Source organism: Nyctereutes procyonoides, unplaced genomic scaffold, assembly GCF_905146905.1.
Source record: "Nyctereutes procyonoides isolate TBG_1078 unplaced genomic scaffold, NYPRO_anot_genome, whole genome shotgun sequence".
NCBI classification, from domain to species: Eukaryota; Metazoa; Chordata; class Mammalia; order Carnivora; family Canidae; genus Nyctereutes; species Nyctereutes procyonoides.
This window is the reverse complement of record NW_026575034.1, coordinates 6,713,649-6,734,657: the sequence shown is the minus strand read 5'-3', so window position 1 is coordinate 6,734,657 and position 21,009 is coordinate 6,713,649. Positions and strand designations below refer to the sequence as shown.

General features: G+C 35.4%; 1 protein-coding gene across 1 annotated transcript in view; it reads left to right on the top strand.

The window, feature by feature from the left end:
- The window catches only part of SLC17A6 (solute carrier family 17 member 6), a 38,033-nt gene extending 18,750 nt beyond the window's left edge, over positions 1-19,283 (top strand). Inside the window, exons 4-12 of the mRNA XM_055317965.1 lie at positions 2,655-2,769; positions 3,856-3,943; positions 4,493-4,579; positions 7,575-7,717; positions 11,677-11,826; positions 16,894-17,026; positions 17,637-17,747; positions 18,091-18,218; positions 18,948-19,283. Coding sequence (XP_055173940.1) covers positions 2,655-2,769; positions 3,856-3,943; positions 4,493-4,579; positions 7,575-7,717; positions 11,677-11,826; positions 16,894-17,026; positions 17,637-17,747; positions 18,091-18,218; positions 18,948-19,283 — 1,291 coding nt within the window. The remainder of the gene's footprint in view (positions 1-2,654; positions 2,770-3,855; positions 3,944-4,492; positions 4,580-7,574; positions 7,718-11,676; positions 11,827-16,893; positions 17,027-17,636; positions 17,748-18,090; positions 18,219-18,947) is intronic.
- The last annotated feature ends 1,726 nt before the right edge of the window (positions 19,284-21,009 follow it).

Below are 21,009 nucleotides of genomic sequence, written 5' to 3'. Positions count from 1 at the left end.
GAGTAGAGGCTGAGAAATGCTGAGCTATAGAAAGGGTAAAATTCATGTCTCAATGGTCTATCTAGAAATGCAGTATTTTAAAACTCTTCAAATGGAGAGAGTGAGGGTTGAAAGTTAAATTCATAGAAAATAAACTTCCTGCATCATACTTTCAAGAAATTATTGGAAAAGAAGACACACATGTTAGATAAATTTGGATATGAACGTTTTGTGGGCTTTTTTACAAGCCTTAGCATACAAAAAATTATCAACTGGATTTTTTTTTCTTTTTTTAAAGATTTTATTTATTTTTATTTATTTATTTATTTATTTATTTATTTATTTATTTATTTATTTATTTATTTATTTATAAGAGACACACAGAGAGAGGTAGAAACACACAGGCAGAGGGAGAAGCAGGCTCCCTGCAGGGAGCCCCATGTGGGACTCGATCCCAGGACCCAGGATCACACCCTGAGCCGAAGGCAGACGCTCGACCACTGAGCCACCCAGGCATCCCATCACCTGGATTTCTTAATAAAACAGATTTTCAGGCTTCACTCCCAGCATAGTCTGATTTAGAAACTCTGGTGTGAAAATCTGCATTTTTAATAAGCACTCCAGGGAATTCTCCTGCAGCTGGTTCATGGACAACAGTTTGAAGGGATTCTTCCAAAGGGCTAAATGAAGTAGATGTCTAACTCCTATAAACACTTTCAAAAATTCTGTAGCATCATGTAGTTCTGGTTCTCATTATCCTTAAAGCCTGAAGCACGGTCAGTCTCTTTTATTATTGAGGATCATAAGCAACGTGGGATCCATCTACAGAAAATACAGTCAGCACGATTTTGGCAGTACCCAGGCAGACTCTCAATATGACCAAGACCCCAGTGTCATCTATCCTTCCTGCCTTCGTCCTCCCTGTGACATGGGTAAAACACTCCTACTCCCAGAACAGCCTAAGCATATGTTCATCTCACAGCCTTTGGGAACTTGCACCGTTCACCACTAGGTCCAGGAAACATGCTCCATGCACTTTCTCCTATTTCCCTTCAGCCTTAAAGGAAACCTCCAAAGTATCCTGGACTTTGCACACAAGAACATTTGGATTGCATTTTTAAGAGAGGTGAAAATTCTTTCAATGTAAAAGTAATGATCAATAAAAACACATTTTAAGTCAGTTTTTATAACAATTTTGGGTTCTTATTTTACAAAGACACATTCTATGATTTTGCATTTCTTTTCTGGAAAAATAAATTCATATTCAGCAGAAGTTTAATGTCACTGGAGGTGTGGCATTGTAATGGGAGTAATCATTTTTAGAAATAGAAAGATTCTATTTTGCGATAGACTTTTAGAAGATATGTTATTTTTTGACTCAAACCTAACAATACCTATTTTGCAAACGGCACAGGGGAAGTACAGGACAGGATATTTATGTCCTGTGTGACCCATCTCAGTGGAGAGAAGCCACTGAGGACAGGCGGTATTAGGTTACATCAGGTAAACAAAAGTATTTGACCTGGTCTATGATTCGTGGAAAAACAGCTGATCCACTTCAGCCCTTCATAAAATCATTTCTCAAATTTCAGTAGCTGATCAATAATGACCAGGGACCCTTTTGGAAACTCCAGTCATTTAACTCTTACACTTAAATGTGCCCCATGGAAGGATCAGACCTTCTATGAGGCAACGATGTTCCCTGAATTCGAGGCTCAGTGTTCAACTGGAGAAAACTTGCCCAGGACACACAGCTTTAGCTCATTCGAGATAATGTGTCACCAAATTCCTCTGCCAGAGGATATTTCTAAATTTAACCAGTTAAGGGACTACTTTTCTTACTTAGTATGAACATTATGGAAGATTAAAAAAAAAAACAGACTGGAATTTTTGCTTGCAGGTGGAGGAAGGTGTAAGAACCATATTTTCAGTAATTATTTTCTGAATCACCCTGTGTACGGCGCACAGCCAGAGGTGTGCCTTAGACAGTACCCCCACCCACATCCACAAGAAAGAAAGAAAGAAAGAAAGAAAGAAAGAAAGAAAGAAATATATATATATATATATATATATATATATATATATATATATATATAAAATAGTTATCTTCACTACAAATCCTTGTGCTGTGGGATCTGATCATGAGATTTCTTGGGGCATTTAAAGTATAATTCCATTCATAAAATATTTATGTATATGCAGCTTCTAGGGAAGTTGCAAGTAGTCGTATAATGTGAGACATAGCTCCACTCAGGCATTTATTCCTTTTCTGACAACTTTTCAGCGAATCTCTGCTATGTGTCAGGCGCCGTGCTGTATTAGGGATGCAACAGTGTCCCTCCCTGAACAACAGACTCTTGCCCCGAAGCAGCTTACATTGCAGACTGAGCTATAAACCCAAGCAGTGGATGATGATTCGTTAAACATTTGCATTTTGTAATTAGGTCTATGAAGAAAATAAATACAAGTGCATATAACAGGATTTATTAAATTTTTCTTTTATTTCTCACGTTTCAATAATGTAACATTTCAAGATAGTCGAAGTATCTATTTGTAGTGGCCAACCAAGCACGTCCAAAACATATTTTATTCTTTTAGAAAAAAAAATCTACCTTAAAATTGCATAATAGCTTGACCTGAGAAAATTAGATCCCTTAACTCCTTTTCTTTTTCAGGGTTTTTGGAGCTGCCATACTTCTTACCTCTACTCTGAATATGCTAATCCCATCAGCAGCCAGGGTGCATTATGGGTGTGTCATCTTTGTCAGGATATTGCAAGGCCTTGTTGAGGTATGAAACTGCAGGATGGAATCATCTTAAGGTTGGCATGTTGATTAGAACCCGCAGATTATCTTTGACTTGATCTACAAATAAACATTTTATAAGGTTGTGTCTACATAGTTTGCTTAAAAAATTGGAAAATCTAGGCAATTAGATCTTTTGTGTTTAAATAATGCTAAAGTACGATTGTGACTGCTTGCCTCCCCTTCTTTAGAATTGAATAGTATTAAAAAAATGCTTAATGACTGTTTGACTAAAAAAAAAGGACACAGAGTTTGATTATTGTGCTGTGATGAGAATTTCTGAGTCCGTCCTTTGCTGATGATAACCCTGAATTAATACCTTTTGGGAGTTTTATATCAAATCCCTGTTGGATTTGAATCATGATTTGAGTTTTCATCAAAATATTTCATTGACTATGTTCTTTGGGAATAAAACTCTAATGAATGACTTTTGCTTCATCACCCTATAGTCTGAAAAAATATCATTTAAAAACTTCGGATTCGCCTACTTTTGTCCTTCTCTGGAAGTATAGTGGGAGAAGATAAATCCAATATTAAGGCACTGAGAACACTCTCTTTTCTCTCCAAAAAGAAATAAAAAAAGTGATAGGATAGAAATACATAAAATAGATAATTATTTTATAGGTCTTAAGTTCTGGATGCTACTTCCAGGAAGTGTGAGCTTCAAGGACCTAAGCTTTATCTTCCTCTGTATCAATTCCTTATATTTAGGAATCACTGTGTTTAAAGCCTCACAAAAAGACCTCCCACATTTCTCAAACTGTTCAGAGTTCCGGATGAATGAAGTACTAGAGGGTCTTTTCTTTTCCCTTCATCAGAGGAAAACTGAGGCGGAAGGAAGACTTGAAGGGTGGGGAGAATTTGGACAGGTCACTGAAAAGAAACCATGTCTAACCTGATCTGGGCTGAAAGGCTTTAAAGTGGAATTTCAGGGAATTAGCAAAGATCTATGAGTAGCAGTTTTCCCTAATACCTTGTACCTATTCTAAGTAGACAGCATCGTAGAAGGGAATGTGCTTATTTTTCCGTGACCCTGTATCCTAAATGGTGATGTGTGTCTTCCCCATCACAGGGCGTCACCTACCCAGCATGTCATGGGATTTGGAGTAAATGGGCTCCTCCTCTAGAGAGGAGTAGATTGGCAACCACTTCCTTTTGTGGTGAGTACTGCATGCAGTTATAGTTATGCTGGATGAACGTTTAGGAATAATTTAGATAAGAACTGAAAGTTGATAAAGCTTACCTGTAAAACTATTTGGTGTGTGTGCTTGTGTGTGTGTGTGTGTGTGTGTGTGTACGTGTGTGTGGAAAGGCATTTGACTAAATTTATTTAATTCTCATTGGTCTCCATAAATCCTCTATTTCTTTCTTCCATGTTTTGTATTTTTCAAGGCATTCATCCACTCTAAGTTTTCAGATATTTGTGAATAATTTTTATAAGGGTCCTTGAAATTTATTTTTTTATTATAGTCTTGTTATTTTTAGATCTCTTTGTGTCTTGGGTAAGTAGGTCATATCCACTAGTGTAGTCCTGTATCACTGGTTATGTATGTAGACATATATATGTATTTGGAGATATAGAGGCATGAGTGTGCATGCACCTGAGTGTGCAAGTGTGTGTTTGTGAGAGCCTGCCAAGAAACGTGAAATGAAGTCAAGAATTTCTGTTTATTTCACTTACCTACTTCCCACTCTCCCTTTTACTTTAGGCTCATATGCTGGAGCTGTAATTGCAATGCCTTTAGCTGGCATTCTTGTGCAGTATACTGGCTGGTCTTCAGTATTCTATGTCTATGGTATGTGGCATATCTGTACAGTAAAGTTGAAAGAAATGGGTATAAACTAAAACAGTGACATAGATTACTGGATGTACTTCTGCATTTTACTCACATTTTTTTCCTTAAAGAATCCTTTCCATATATTTGAGAAGATCAAGAAAAATGTTCTATTTCTATGATTCTCCCTACTTTGTTATTTATTTCAAAAAGGAACTATATTGCTGGTGGAAACTTTGTGATATACTTCTTATATTGTCCTCAATTATGAAGAAAAAAAATTAAATTAGCTCTTGCTTCATAGCCAATTAAGAGGAAAGAGCTACGCAGCACCTCTTTGCTACTACCTCCTCAGTTATTTCCCCAACTTTGTCAAGACTGGTTAGAGATGGGAAGCTGGAAGGCAATAGTAGTGCAAATGCAACAGTTCACTTTTGGGACAAAATATTAATAGTCACCTGCAGCAACAGCACAGTTGAGTCCTCATGACTCCAGGATTCAATGAGATGAAACCCTCAAGCAGAAATTAAAAAGGCCAAGAAACCCTAAGTCCGAAGTCTCTTTCTGATCACTTTTTAACCAGAACCAGAAAGCTTACCACTTGAGAGAACCCCTAAAATCTCTCTCTAGGAGACCTTTTTTTAGCCATGAGAAAGAGAAATATAAGAGAGCTGGATTCCAAATGATGTCACTGATTAATAACGTCTTTGGATGTGGGCAGGAGAATGTGAAATATTAATGAAGTCATGAGGTAGGACCGAACAGTATTTGGCTGCTTCTGAATTTGACATGATCCATTCCCATTTCAAAATGTTCTCATCAGAGCAAATTCTTATGTTTGCAGAATATTATTAAATATACTTTATAGCAGGAGCTCTTATTCTGGTTCAAAAGCCATGGATGGGTTTTAGATTAATGAATGTCCAAAATTATAAGCCATACATGCATTTATACATTTTTTTCCCGGGGAGATATTTTTATTAGATTTTAATCCATGTCTTTCACTAGATTTTCAAGAGTCCATAATTCAAAGAAGTTTAAAGCAAATGGGTATAGAGTGTATAGTACATGTTGGGATGCTGGGCAATTAAATCCCCTGATTTGTGCCCTAATTGAATCCATTAATTAATTGAAAATTAATGTGACTTTAAAGTAAGAATATTAATTTTCATGGGTGCCTGGGTGGCTCAGTCAGTTAAGCATCTACTCATGGTTTTAGCTCAGATCATGATCTCAGGTCATGATCCTGAGATTTAGCGGAGTCAGCCTCCCTGCTCAGAGGCAAGTCTGCTTTCCCTCTTCCTCTGCCCCTCTCCTGCTCATGTGTGTGGTGTGCATGCACATGCTCTTTCTCTCCCAAAATAAATAAATAAATCTTTTTTTTTAAAGTATTAACTTCCACAAAGCATTCATGAAAATCAATCTCATTATGTCAAGTTATATCTCTTTTAATATTTACCATTGAATGATACAAAGTTTAAATATTAGATAATCTGAAAAAAATCACATCTCCATAGTACTTGCTTACTTTCTGCGTATAACAAAAAATTAGGTCTTTGAGCTACACATTCAACACTAATATTTTTTAAATTAGTAAGAGAAGGACTGTATGGTGTCTTATGTCAAAAAAAGGTAATGCATATATAGCAATTAGCTGAATGTCTGGCACTTCAGATGCTTTTAGTTAGCGGTAATGATAATTACTACTGAATTGCAAGAGCTTTCATTTATCGAGTGCTTATTTTGCACCATTCACCATGCTAGTTGCTTCATGCATTATCTCCTTAAACTCTTCTTTGCCACAATCTTATAAAAAAGAAATTGTCTCATTTTATAGTGAAGATTTACAGAGATTCAGTCACTGATTGGAGCATGTAGCTAATGAATGACACAGCCAGGAATTGAATCTGGGAGAGCTGTACTCCATAACCACTACACTATCCCAAATTTTCACGTACTATCTAACTCCTATTTATGTTTGCTCTCCTGTTTGGTAGTGAAAAGGAGGATGACACATCAAAATCTGTGGTATTAAGAAATAATTCTTAGAGATCGAACAAGCAAGAAAAAAGTATTATAGAGATCAAAAGCATTTAGACTGTTACCCCAGGGATAAAGAAGAGTAGAGGCCAAAAATGGGAAACAAGAATAAATCACTTGAAATTCTTTCTTTTATTAATACTTTAGATTTACATTACCCAATAAGGGCATGTTTAAATAGCGAGAGTGCTAAATAAAAAAAGAGATGCAAAAGAACTTGCAAAAAGTCTACTGTGTTAGAATTTATAGCTTTCATTTGCCCAGAGAATGATCAATAGGTAATATTATATACTGAAAATAATGGCATATAGTCACATAAAGTGTTAGATCTTACTTCATGAATTACAGAAGCCCCCTCCCCATTTTTTAAGGAATGAGAACCACCCAGGTTAAAATAATCTAGATTTTATTTAATAGTCTGTTTACTATTAAATCTGGAAGCGCTAACAGGAAAGAGAATGAGTATTTCTTTATGTGGAAGTATAGGCCACTCTCATATATTCAAGGAAGGCAAATAAGAAAATGACTCACCCTTTGTAAAATTCCTTGAAGACAGGAGTTTTGTCTTGTTCACCATATTTCTCTCACTTAGCAGAGTGGCTGGAATAGTAAATGCTCAGCAAATGTTTGTCGGTCGTATGAACATGTTTCAAACTATACCATTCAATAATTATCCAGGGCTGTGTGTCTACGTTATTGGAGACAAAGAGATAAAACTCCAGGACTAGCCTTCAGGAAGCTTGAGGTTATTTATTTATTTATTTATTTATTTATTATTTATTTATTTTTTGAAGCTTGAAGTTTAGTAGCATAGAACAACAACTGGCTGAAGTCAATGGAGAAGCATAAACTGCAATTTGCATTCTGTAGAATGTGTTTGTCATAAGATTCCTGTAAGTTTTTATTCCAGCAAATGACAGTTAAATGGGGGCACTTATAGGTTTTTGACTTTCTCCTTTTGAACCCTTCCTTGCAGGGAGCTTTGGAATGATTTGGTACATGTTTTGGCTTTTGGTGTCTTATGAGAGTCCTGCAAAGCATCCTACTATTACAGATGAAGAACGTAGGTACATTGAAGAAAGCATTGGAGAGAGTGCAAATCTTTTAGGTGCAATGGAAGTAAGAACTTTATTATGGTGTATATTCCTGTTCTTATTCCTCATCTCACCTCTCTTTGACCAATCAAACTGCTGAGTCCTTATTCGACAAAACCAATTTGGTGTCAATCATGATTGTTTTCTTTCCTCCATCCATACTTTCTAACTTAGGAATGATTGCTACTTCCCCCATCTATAGTTTCTTTTTTTTTCTTTATCTTTTCCTAATAATCTTCAAATTTGCCGTGGACTGTAGCTATGACTATAAAACTAAATAAGCTTTTATAAACAGCTCAATATGGTCCATAATTAAACAAATTCAATGAACATTTGTTGTTAATTTCAGACTGTAGGAAATGCCAGATCACCTAATACAATCATGAAAAAGACTCTTTTTTGTGTATTGAATTGTCTAAATATACATGTTATACATGTGTATTTATGCTAGATGTGGTTAAAGAAATATGAAATCATTAGAATGTCAGTAATAGATAGCTGACATAAAAATATTCTTAATATAATATAATCTTGTTACTGATAAAGTCTCATCATTTTCAGGATTCTTATTATGAAGATAAAGTATCATAAAAATATAACATGGACCCCTTTTCTGATTCTAATTTGATTTCTTGCACGGGCTCTATAGAAAGAGAAACTGCAATATTTGACACAGAGAAACTGTCAATGCAAATATTTTAGTCTGTGCGCATTAACATATCATACATATTAATTAACAAATAGCCATTTGATATCATTAAAAATGGGAAGCAAAACTAATATATTAAGGCAGGTTCAGCAATTCAGCACCTAATAGTAACTCAGTTTCCTTGTGCTGAGAGCTGGAAGGTACCATACATGGCTGGAGAACCAGCGTCTCTTATACATTATGCTTCTCTTTCTTTTGAAGGCTCCTCCCTTCTTCCTAATTATGTCTCATTCCAGCTCTGATTCTCTACTTAGTTTGTTAGAAAAGGTCTGTCTTTGACGTCTCATCCTAGGTAAAAATGTCTATCACCTGCTGTTGTTGAGGCCATTAATGAATAAGAAAAATCTCACATTGGATATCATTCAGAAGTGAAACCTCATTACTAAAAAAAAAAAAAAAAAAACTCTTACACTATGGCCTGGGATTAGAACGTCCCCCTTCTTGTTTCCTTCTGTTCATGGACTGATAGTTTCTTTCCAACAGTGGCTACTGAGGAAATAAGTGGTTATGTGGGGATGGGGCGGGTGTTGGCAGCGTGCTCTGGTTCCCACCAGCCGTGGTTACTGTGAGCAGAAACTAAATATAGGCTGATCTGTGTTCAGCATTTAGCCTCAATTTCTAACCCAAAGGAATCCAATCAAACTATACTTTCATTAGTTAAATATATTTCTTTTATTTACGAGTTCTTGAAAGGTTGTGTGTCTAAATCAAGCATGAATTTTTTAAACAATCAGAAACTTAGTTTAAGTGAAAACCAGTTTCTGGAAATGACCTTGGGAAGAATAGCTGGTGGCTTATTAAAGAGCATAGATAATCTCAAACTCCCCATTTCCTTACCCTACCACTTTTCTAAACATAATATTTTACTTCTTACTGATGTTTTATACTTGCCTGTAATTTGAAACCAAATTAAAATGAGATCATATTTTAGTTATAATGCTTATATGTTATTTTACATTTTTACTATGAACAAATTTAATATATAGCAAAGCAGAAGGCATAGTAACAGGAGCATCCATGTGTCCACTGCATAGATGCAGCAGTGGTCAACCCCTTGCCTTATTTACTTCACTTTTCTTAAGATCATATTCAGACTCCTAGTGCCCAGTCCTAATTTGAATACCTAGTCTATATTCATTATGTCCTTTGTAGCTATTTCTTTGGAGTCTGTATCCAGTTAAGGATCACACATTGCAGCTGACTGTGATGCCTTTTAAATCTTTTTTTTCTGAAAAAAAAAATAATATACAGAAAAATGCACAAATCATAAGTGAACAACTTGCCTAATTTTTGTTCACACCTGTGAAGCGAACAACCAGGTCAGTGAATAGATGGACTATAAGCCCTCCCAGGACCCCGAACAATTTTTTAAGATATAAAATTAAATACTAACATCTTACATTTGAGGAAGTATTTTACAACCAGAAGAATAAAGTTCTTAGTAGAGATGATCCCCTCATGAAAAATGGAAACATTTTCCCAGCAGGACAAAGATATTTACTTTCAATAATATTCTGAAGCTATTTCTTATACAAACATAATACTACAATGCTGACATCCCTGTATTCAACAATTTTTATTATCTATGAAATGAGCATATTTATCTGGCATTATTTTCCCAGAGTATTTAGGATTTTAAAAATGCACTTTTTGAATCCATCTGTGATGTTGTCACTGGATATTTTTATTCAAAGCCACAGTACTTATTTTTTTTTTAACCACAGTACTTATTATATGTTACTCGGACATGCTTTTCTTTTTGTTTTTCCTTTTGTCTTATACATATTTTTGATCCCAATGGTATAACTTCTTACTACATTACTTTTATTTATTTTTATTTTTTTTAAAGATTTTATTTATTTATTCGTGAGAGACACAAAGAGAGAGGCAGAGACACAGGCGGAGAGAGAAGCAGTCTCCCTGCAGGGAGCCCGACGTGGGACTCGATCCCGGGTCTCCAGGACCAGGCCTTGGGCCAAAGGCAGACACTCAACCGCTGAGACATCCAGGGATCCCTGCTACATTACTTTTAAAGTGATCTTGGAAGGCTTGATTAGAGTCACAATCAATACTAGAAATTACAAGGCTCTCCATCCAGGAATAATTACCAAATCTCTGTGAAAAATGTTTGCTTCCCCTTTAACTAATTTAGTTAGATTAGGGATCCCAAGCTAGCATTAAACAGTTATTCCAAGCTACTGTTTCTTCACCAAACAGTATTTTGCCATTCAAAACAGTCCTTGAGAAAATGAGAATGTGAGAGACAGGCCCCTGGGTGGCTCAGTTGGTTAAGCACCTGCCTTCGGCTCATGATCCAGGTCATGATCCAGGGGTCCTAGGACTGAGCCCCGCGTCGGGCTCCCTGCTCAGTGAGGAGTCTGCTTCTCCCTCTCCAGCTGCCTCTCTCTCCGCTTGTGCCTCTAGTGCGCTCTCTCAAATAAATAAATAAAATCTTTTTTCTTTTAAAAAAACAGAGTATAAGAGACATTTTCAGGTCTAAAAATCTTAGTCTTGGAGGAAGATACTTGCTTTATATTTAGGCATATGCAGGATCTCTAAGTACACTAGATATATTTCTTAAATGGATACCATAAGCCAATCACATTTAAGTGGTTGATTCTGAAGGTGGTGACTATCATAAATAACTAATTATGATGTGCCCATGGTGTGTTGAATAGCTAAATACTTCAACCCAGCCGTATACCATGTAAGTTTTACAGAACCTGGCAATTCAGCATCACAGAATTTATATTGCTATCCATTGTCTATCAAGAGAATTTATAGACAGTGGTATTATTAACTTTAGATAGGGTCTAGAGTATTGCACTCTTAATTTTTCTTATTTTTCTCCTCCTAGCTATATTGAATTTTCAATATTTTTAGATAAAATATTTTGGATACCAACAAGGTCACTGATATGGCAATGATCGTTAGCTGAGGCATCATCTGTCACTGCCCAAAAAATAAAAAAATAAAAAAATAAAAAAAATTCTTAGAAACTAGGATCTGTTCTTTTGGAATTGCTTCTATTAACATAGGATCTTATACATTTCGAAAATGGGAGCCATTTAATCAGAAGAAGAGACTAATATCTTTTTTTTTCTTCCAAGAATAATTTATGCAACTAAGGTTAACTAGACTGTTGCAATTAACTATTCATTACCTCCTATTCATGCCTCAACATATGCATCCTGAAAATGCAAAGAATCTATTATTTCTATTTAATTTAGAAAATATTTAAAATGGTCAGAATGGCTCTTTTTTTGGGATTTCAGAAATTCAAGACTCCATGGAGGAAATTTTTTACATCTATGCCTGTCTATGCAATAATTGTTGCAAACTTCTGCAGAAGCTGGACTTTCTACTTACTGCTTATTAGCCAGCCAGCATATTTTGAGGAAGTCTTTGGATTTGAAATCAGCAAGGTATGTAAAAATTATCCTTGTTTAGTGCATTATTTTTGTCTTCAATGGCATATTAAGTTCCTTTGCCAATATTTTATGCTCTAAATTTTTTGTTACTCATTCATTTGTTTAACCACTTAACAAATAACTTCTGGGAAACAGAGACTAAGTAAGGTGTTTGAGTGTCTACTGCATTCAGCTGCCTGAATTGCATTGCATTTCTAGCAATGCTAGAAACTGCATGTTTTTGATGGAAATACAGACAAAATCAACCTCGCCTCTGCCCTCAAGGAGTTTATATCTCCATTAGGGTGGACAGGACTGTAGTCTTTTTCCTGTAAAGAAACATAGCTTCCTTTAAGTCTCAGGTCAGAGACAATGTAACAGTGAACAAAAAAAATATTTTATTGAAATGGAATTGTATTTATCTAATTACCAATCTCTTCTTCAATGCTTTCAAAAATCTGTCTGGCTATCTTGTCTGTGTGAAAGCTTTTTATTTTGATGTAGTCCTGACTGATAGACAAATGGATAAAGAAGATGTAATACACACGGGCACACAGACACACACATACACACACGTACACGTGCTGGAATATTACTCAGCCATAAAAAGGATGAGACTGTGTCATTTGCAACAACATGGACCTAGAGAGTATTCTATTAGATTAAATAAGTCAGACTTTGAGAAAGACAAATACCATGTGATTTCACTCATAGGTGGAATGTAAAAAAAAAAAGAAACCCAAATGAATAAACACATGAAAAGCAGAATCAGATCTGTCAATATAGGGAACAAATTGGCGGTTACCAGAAGGGTGGGAAATGAGGAGCGGGCAAGATGGGTGAAAGGGAACAGGAGATGCAGGGTTCCAGTTATGCATTAAGAAGTCATGGGACTAAAAGTCACAGTATAGGGAATATAGTTAATGATATTGTAATAGTGTTGCATGGTGACAGATGGTAGCTACACATGTCCTGAGCAACAGGTTTAGCATATGAACTTGTCAAGTCACTCTGTCCTGCACCTGAAATTAGTGTAACATTGTATACTAACTATAATAAAGTAAAAAAAAAATATTTTCTATAAATCTAAAAAAAATGGTCTTTGCTAAAAGATTTGAGAAAGCAAAAAAAAAATCTGAAAACATTCTTGTGTTTAATTTATTCAGTTTATTCACTTAACAAGCATTTGTTGAATAGGATATATGAAGCTTTGTGTTGGATTCAGAAATGAAAATGTGGTTCCTGTCCTCAGGAGTTCACAGCCTGGTGGCATAGACGAAAGCAATTAGTTGCCAGTTACAGCACAATATGCAAAACGCTACAGACATTTGTTCATAGTTGTGAAGATGTAATCATTTTGAGGTTTTCTATAAGGATAAGATGAACATAAAAATACTACTTTATATTTAGAGAAGAGTTTGAAATTCACAGGGTCCTTTCATATGTATGAACAACCTTGTTTGGTTGACCAGCTGGATAACTCTCATCATTTCCGTTGATGGAGAAACAAACTAGGGAAGGTATTTAAATTGCCTAAGGGCCAAGCTGGTAATATATGCCAGAAGCAGGTTAAGCCCCGATTCTTTAATTTATGATTCAATTCCCTTTACTATGCTATTCAAATTCAGGTAGATCCTATATTCATTTAAGCACTTAGCAAGTATTGGTTGAATAGCATCTCTGCCAAGCGCTTTGCTGAGTACTGAATACACTTGTCTGTGCTAGCGATGGACTTGCCATTTCTCTTCATGTCATTACATACATCCAGCTGGGCTCCCTATTCATATTATGTCTCTACTTGAAAGACTATCTGAGGCCTGGAATTGAAGAAAACCTGAGTTTAGGAGAAGCTATTCTAAGAGCTCTTTTGTAGTCCCTGTTTCTAAGGAAACTGTTTCCTCCATTCCTGAGAAGAATGGCTGCTTTCCATAGGGCTCTTCTCTCTAGAGCTGATCAAACATTGCGGGGTAGCCTTTGGGAGCTCTGAGAGGTGTTATACTTCTCAACAAAGGCTGCTGGAGGTGTGAGTCCATTTTCATAATCTAGGACAAATATGACACTGAGAGGCTATTAATAAAGTCAGGTCTCATGGGGGGGAAGTGGAGGAGCCAACCGATGTTAATGAAACTGTGTGGCCATTCTGACCCTGTAGCTCCACTTAATTGAAAATGCTTGAGTAAAAGCAATGATATTTCACAAAAACCAAATATAATAACCAGATGGGTTGTTTTGATTCACTTGTTATATTTTTAACTAAAATTGTAGATACATTCTGCACACGCAGATTGGCTTGAAGATTTTGATTATACTGGTTAAAAAAAAATCACTGACTTACTTGAAAAACGTGTAAAGGAAGTAGGAAAGGAAATAGAGCAGGGGCTTTGGATCCAGGCTGGCATGGCTCCGAATCCAAGCTCTAAAATAGACTATTGATATGTAGCCTGGGGCTGGTTTTTGAATAATTGCCAGCTTTGATTTTCTTTTCTATAAATAATGGTATTAATGCCCTCTTTCAGAACTGCGGCAAAGTGTAAGCAAACTAAAATATTTAAATGGGGGATGGTTCTCTCCAACCTTAAATTGAGTATCCTGCAGACTAAACCACAATCTTCATTTCAGGTAGACTGACCCAGTTAAAGCAGAAATATATACAGAGGGATGTGTGTGTCTATCTCTCTATATAACATAGAAATTATATTTTAATATTTTGTATGACTTAAAAATTATATAAATTATAATAAATACATTAATATAATATCTATATGTATAATGCTTAAAAAGAAACATTTTTAGCCTTTTAAAAATGACCTATCAAATGACCTTGGATAAACTGGCACTTTGAGAGGTTATAAGAGACAACCAAATGAGAGAAGGCATTCAGTTCTTCTGAGCTTTACATTTAGGGGCAGAAGAGAAATATTGAGAGGCTTCTCTTTGTTGCATAATAGCCTGCCAATTTCTAAGCAGAATGTGACACGGGTGGGGAAAGAGGAAATGCAGAGTGTGACCCAGAGAAGCAAAGAGGAGGGTGCACAAAGTCTAATGTCCTAGAGTTTCTATGAAGAGTCCATCAGTTATAGACTCCACACACTTAGCCTAACTCTTGTAAAACCTTAAGATAATGAGCAAAGTACTGTGTGATTATCATAGATGATGATTCTCCCCAAAAGTCTTGAGCATTCTGATCACATGTGATCACAAGTGATTATGGTAAGTCACCAAAAGCTAAGAAGATAGTTGAATAACTTTCATAAAGTTCTGCAACTTGACCCGGATGAGATCACATTCGAATATGTCCACATATTGCCTAGGGACCTGGGAGATTCAGTACCTGCAAGTATTAAGTCCGTGGGCTAGAATATTCCCAACGTCTGTCTCTTTAACTTCCAGATTGTTAGCTCCTTGCAGTTCCCATTGTGTTTCGTTGGAAGTGATAACTAATAATCATCGTTTTATTCTTCATTTACCCAAAGGAATTAAAATGTCTATGTGAGTAGACAGTAAATAGCAAAGTATGTTCGATTTATGAACTTTTCAGATATCTCAAACACTGAGTCAGGATGCAGGCCAGTTGTGTGGACTTAGGAAACGCAGGTCATTCTCAGGTTTTCTTTGCCTCTAACTATCAAATGCACGATATGTAATTCTACACAAATCCTAACATGGTATATTTCAGGATATTTTCTTGTCTGATGGTTTCTTTCTACAGATTGATTGCTTTAAAGAGATCTTCTATAGTTAAGAATGAAGAACCACTCTGCTCTTTCAAGACCCTGTTCTGAAAAGCAGTAATGTCAGTTTACCTCATACTTTTACTTAGCTCACATTTGGTGAGCCTATACTAAATACCAGGTTTTGAACTAAATCAAGAACGCATTATCTGGTTTTATTTGATTTTTCTTTCTCACATGGTGGTAGAGCTAAGCATAGTGGTCAAAAGCCCCGTTTTTGGACTCAGGTAAAAATGGCTCAATATTTGGTCCTGGAAATCATTTTTAAATTAGACTTTATTCATCAATACAAGAGAGTAATAATATAATAAACTTTCATCAGGATAAAAGGGAGAAAATTACATAACTGAGACGTGTAAGCTACTTAGGAGTCATTCACTTACTTAATTAATTGTGGTAAAAGCTCAGCTCCGGGGGCATGGCACCATGCTGTATGCCATTGTAAAATCAAGCAATCTGTCTCAACCCTTCAATAATCTAACTTGGAAGACATTTTTATATACAAATAATACGTTTTCCCAGTACTTCTAATTTGCCAGGAAGTGTACTTCTAATTACACTTAGGAATAAAAACTTCCTTAGATGCCTATGTTCAAAATCTAAGTCTATTACACAGTTAAAAATGCATTTTATTCATATTTCCTACCTTCATGATGCCTAGAGGAATGTCTTACACATAATTATTGCCCAAAAAGTGTGTGTTGAATTGATGCTGGTAGGTTAGATGTTAAGTTGAGCTTTTTCGTATGAAATTAATACAGAGACTTTATACCACTGTGTGACAATGTATCCAAATACTGATATTTGACATAGAAAATACTTAAAATTGAAGAACTGATCTGCATTTTCTGGGTTAATTTAACTTAGAAACTAAGTATAAAACTTATAAGAGATACATATTTAAGATCCAGTTAAGGTTTTTGGCCTGCTTAAAAATTAAAAAAATAAAATAAAAAATACAGCCTCTTCAAGGCTTGTCAAATATATTTCTTATCCCTCTGACTCAGTCTCTGTCTCTCACTCACTAATGATGAATTTTTGCAAATGTATTTAAGAATATAAAATGGGATAAATGTGAATCATTCTGTGTTAAGATTCAGGACAGTTTATTCATAAACTCAAAATTTACTGACTTATTACACAGAAAAAAAGTATTCTCTTCTAAAAGATAAAAAGTAAACATACTTAGCTTTTTTCATTTATTTCTGTGGATATTGTTGCTTATTCTAGGAATAAGTAAGTGGTCATTTGGAGATAGTGCTTTTTTCTCTCTTTTTCCATAAATAATTTAGGATGGATTCAAAAAACCAAGACCATTTTTTTTCTTTTTCTTCTTTTTATTTTTCTTCAGGTTGGCATGCTATCTGCTGTGCCACACTTAGTAATGACAATTATTGTGCCCATTGGAGGGCAGATTGCAGATTTTCTAAGAAGCAAGCAAATTCTTTCAACTACTACAGTGAGAAAGATCATGAATTGTGGTGGTAAGTACATGACGTGAAGGACATGATTTTGGCTCACAAAGTGCTGACCTATGTGAGTGAGTAACTTCTACTGTGCATGCCAGAGATGCAGCTAAACTTGTGTCTTCATTGTTCATTTATAATCATTTCTCTATCTTCCAATTTTCAAAACTCCTGGTGTTAAATAACTTTATAACTAACTCGTCCCTGCTCACCATGGAAACTTAAGGTTGTTTTCAATGATTTTATTAAAATGGAAGGATTTGGTAATCTCTATGTGTAGATTATGATTGTTATTATTATTATTTAAAGATCTTATTTATTTATTTTAGAAGGAGGGGAGAGGCAGAGGGAAAGAGGGAGAGAGAACCTCAAGCAGACTTCCTGTTGAGCAGAGTGCAAGGCCATGCAGGGCTTGATCTCACCACCTAGAGATCATGACCTGAGCTGAAATCAAGAGTTGGAAGCTTAACCGACTGAGCCCACCAGATGCTCCTGTTATTATTGCTTTTAAGATATACTCCTGGAAGAGGTTTGCTAGGTCAGATGAGCATAAGCAGTCTCAGCAGTTTTGGCTCACTGGAAAAATGCCCACAAATTTCTAAGTGTTTTCATGTGTTTGTTCCTGAAGGTTTTGGCATGGAAGCAACACTGCTTCTGGTGGTTGGCTATTCTCATACCAGAGGGGTAGCTATCTCGTTCTTGGTACTTGCAGTGGGATTCAGTGGATTTGCTATTTCTGGTAAGATATGTGTTTTAAAATTTATACATGTAATGTCCTTATTTTTGCTGGATATTTGGATGTATTGCTACTCATTTTCCTCCTGCTTACTCTTCTTTATTTTTTTTTAAGAAAACATTTCTCTGTGATTTGAGCATCGCATATTAAATACTGGATAAGAAACCATACTGCATTCTGCTCTAATCATATCCCTGAGCTAAATTATCAAAAGTACTTACCAAGCACATGCTGCATATCTGGTACCTTCTGAGGAGGGTGGTGAATGTGGTAGAGAATATTCCACAATCACCTACTTGTAAGGGGTTTAGGATTCTCTGACTTTAAGCTGTTGTGTCTATTTCAGGTTTCAATGTTAACCACTTGGATATTGCTCCGAGATATGCCAGTATCTTAATGGGCATTTCAAATGGTGTTGGCACATTGTCAGGAATGGTTTGTCCTATAATTGTTGGTGCAATGACAAAGAATAAGGTAAGATGAAGCAAAAGAAATGTTCAGTTTTCTGAAGTGTCTCATGGTAGAGAAGAGTTACTCTGTTCTGTTTGGGCCATCTCTGAGTTCCAGCCACCAAATCTCTGAGTAAGGAAGATAATTGAGACTCACAAGAAAATCTCTAAGAACTCCAAGGAAGTCTTCTTTCCCAACCAATAAGCACTGCACTTTTCAACACCTTTTAATATTTCTTGTAGTTCTGGTGTGTGGTCAAACAGTAACAGCAAACCTTTTTTCTCTTAGCTTATTAGAACATCCAAGTAGAAGTTTTTGGAGCTAATTTGGAAATATCAATTCAGACTCTGCAGTTATCAATGGAAGGATATTATTATTAGCTATTTGTCCTTATAGGTAGAGCTTCACAATTCGTGTTCACCCAAAGTAAATAAACAAAAGAAGTAGGAGGAAAAAATATATATCAATCAATGGAAATTAAAAGAGAGATTATGGGCATTTTAAAAATGAGCCGACCACAGAGTTTTACTTGGAGTTTTATTTCAGAACCTGAGATTTAAAGAAATTTAATTAATGAAAGTTGTAGGATTATGGAAGGTTTTTATGACAGTATTTGCTTTATATACTCAGAACAGGGTTTTCCCCTAAAGATAATATTGTATGAAAAGTGTGATGGTGGAGCATTCAAAGAAGAGGTTATGCTTGTCAAACAAGGGGAGTTGGTTTTCACAGTGCCACTTTTTGTCACTGCAGTCACGTGAAGAGTGGCAGTATGTTTTCCTGATCGCTGCCCTGGTCCACTACGGCGGAGTTATATTTTATGCAATATTTGCCTCAGGAGAGAAGCAACCCTGGGCAGACCCTGAGGAAACAAGTGAAGAAAAGTGTGGATTTATCCATGAAGATGAGCTTGATGAAGAAACAGGGGACATTACTCAGAATTATATAAATTATGGTACTACCAAGTCTTACGGGGCCACAACACAGGCCAATGGAGGTTGGCCCAATGGTTGGGAAAAGAAAGAGGAATTTGTACAAGAAGACGTACAAGACTCATACACCTATAAGGACCGAAATGATTATTCATAACAAAGCTAATTGCTGGATTTATTTTTAGTGTTTGTGATTAAATTAATTGTGATTGCACAAAAATTTAAAAAAAAAAGTGGTGTAAACACATAAACATATCAACCAGGCAAGTCTTGCTGTAAAAATGAATCAAAGCAAACTCATGAAGTTACTATCAAGTGCAATCTGTAGAAGTTGTGAAATGCCACCATTTCCATTCAGGTCATCCATTTTTGCATTTGTGATTTAAAGGTTGACTGGTCAAAATTGTAGAAGCGAGTAGTTACTCATTGGATTCATATGAGCTAAAACTCATCACCATTTAATAAAGCACAACTAAAACAGTTGGCACATCCCATCCTACAAAGGTTAGGAAGCCAAAGCTACTTGATCATGCAAAATGCACTTATATATTTGTTACACTGTATTGCAAGATATCGTGCAGAAATCCTGTTAAGAAACCTGAAGATGTCATGTTGGCTGCATCAGGTGTGTGCAACATTTATTGAATATAAATTACAGAGTTGATATATCTCTCAAATAGAGAAGACTATTGTGGGCTAGCAACTAGCAAGGTGTACTAAATAATTATTGTTATTACATAATGTGGAATATTTTGTTGGTTCTGAAAAGAAATATCTTGCAGTGTTTTATATGAAATGCTCGTACACATATACTTATATCTGTGAAAGAGAACTTGTAAAGTGAGGGGTATGCTTCATGTTCTTCCATTCATTTACCTAACAGTATAAAACACTTCACATCTCAACAAAAACCTGACTTTTCATGTAGCATATCACATAACTTTTTTGCAAAAAATATTTAAAAAGTAAATAGACTTTAATGTATTTTTTATTACAACTTTGTACTGGTTGTAACTTGCATTAGAAAAAAAAAAGATGCATACACCATAAAGAATCTAATAAATTTACTATGGAGATATAGCCCTTAAAATGCAATATTAACAACAAAAGAAATAGAAAATGGTTTAGATATTCTTCTTCCTAAATACTATATGGAACTTGTGCCACAGAGCTATATATAATATGAAAAGATAAACTTAATAGAGATATTGTAAGTAGACAATTTTATTATTTAAAGTCCCATTTAAAAGATATTTGTCTTAAATATATAGGACAATAAATTATATTAAAATTATATCTATATATATCTGTATATCTTATACATATCCATACACAAAAACATAATAAACAATCTTCACAAAAAAACCAAAAATAGCATACACCTAATGTTGGGTTAGGGGACTGCAATTTCTACTTTCATAGAGTCTAGAATTTTAGATGGGGCAGAGGCATTTTGCTTGTCATTTCTTAATATATCTCAACAGGAATTGCAACATTTGTGTTCCAAGCAATAAGTGCAATGCATACAATTTCCTGTCTGTATATTATCTTCATTTTGCTTGTGGTAGCTGTCTGGGTGGTTGGAATGATTTTTTTTTCTTTTGAAAAGTTAACATCAGACCTCTTTATAATGTTCTAAATGATAATAATGCATTTCCCAATTCAATGCAAAATACCATTGGTGTATTTGTCTATTCTGGATATTTGACCTGTTCATTGTAATGTGCTAGTGACTGGAAGCCCTGCTACTGCAAATAGAAAACATGACATTTGTTTTAAAGATGCAAACCATCCCTGACCTTAAGAAAATAAAAACATCCTTTGCTTTGTGTCTCAGAGTGATATAATGTGATCATAGCTTTTGTTGTGTTGAATGAGAAGAT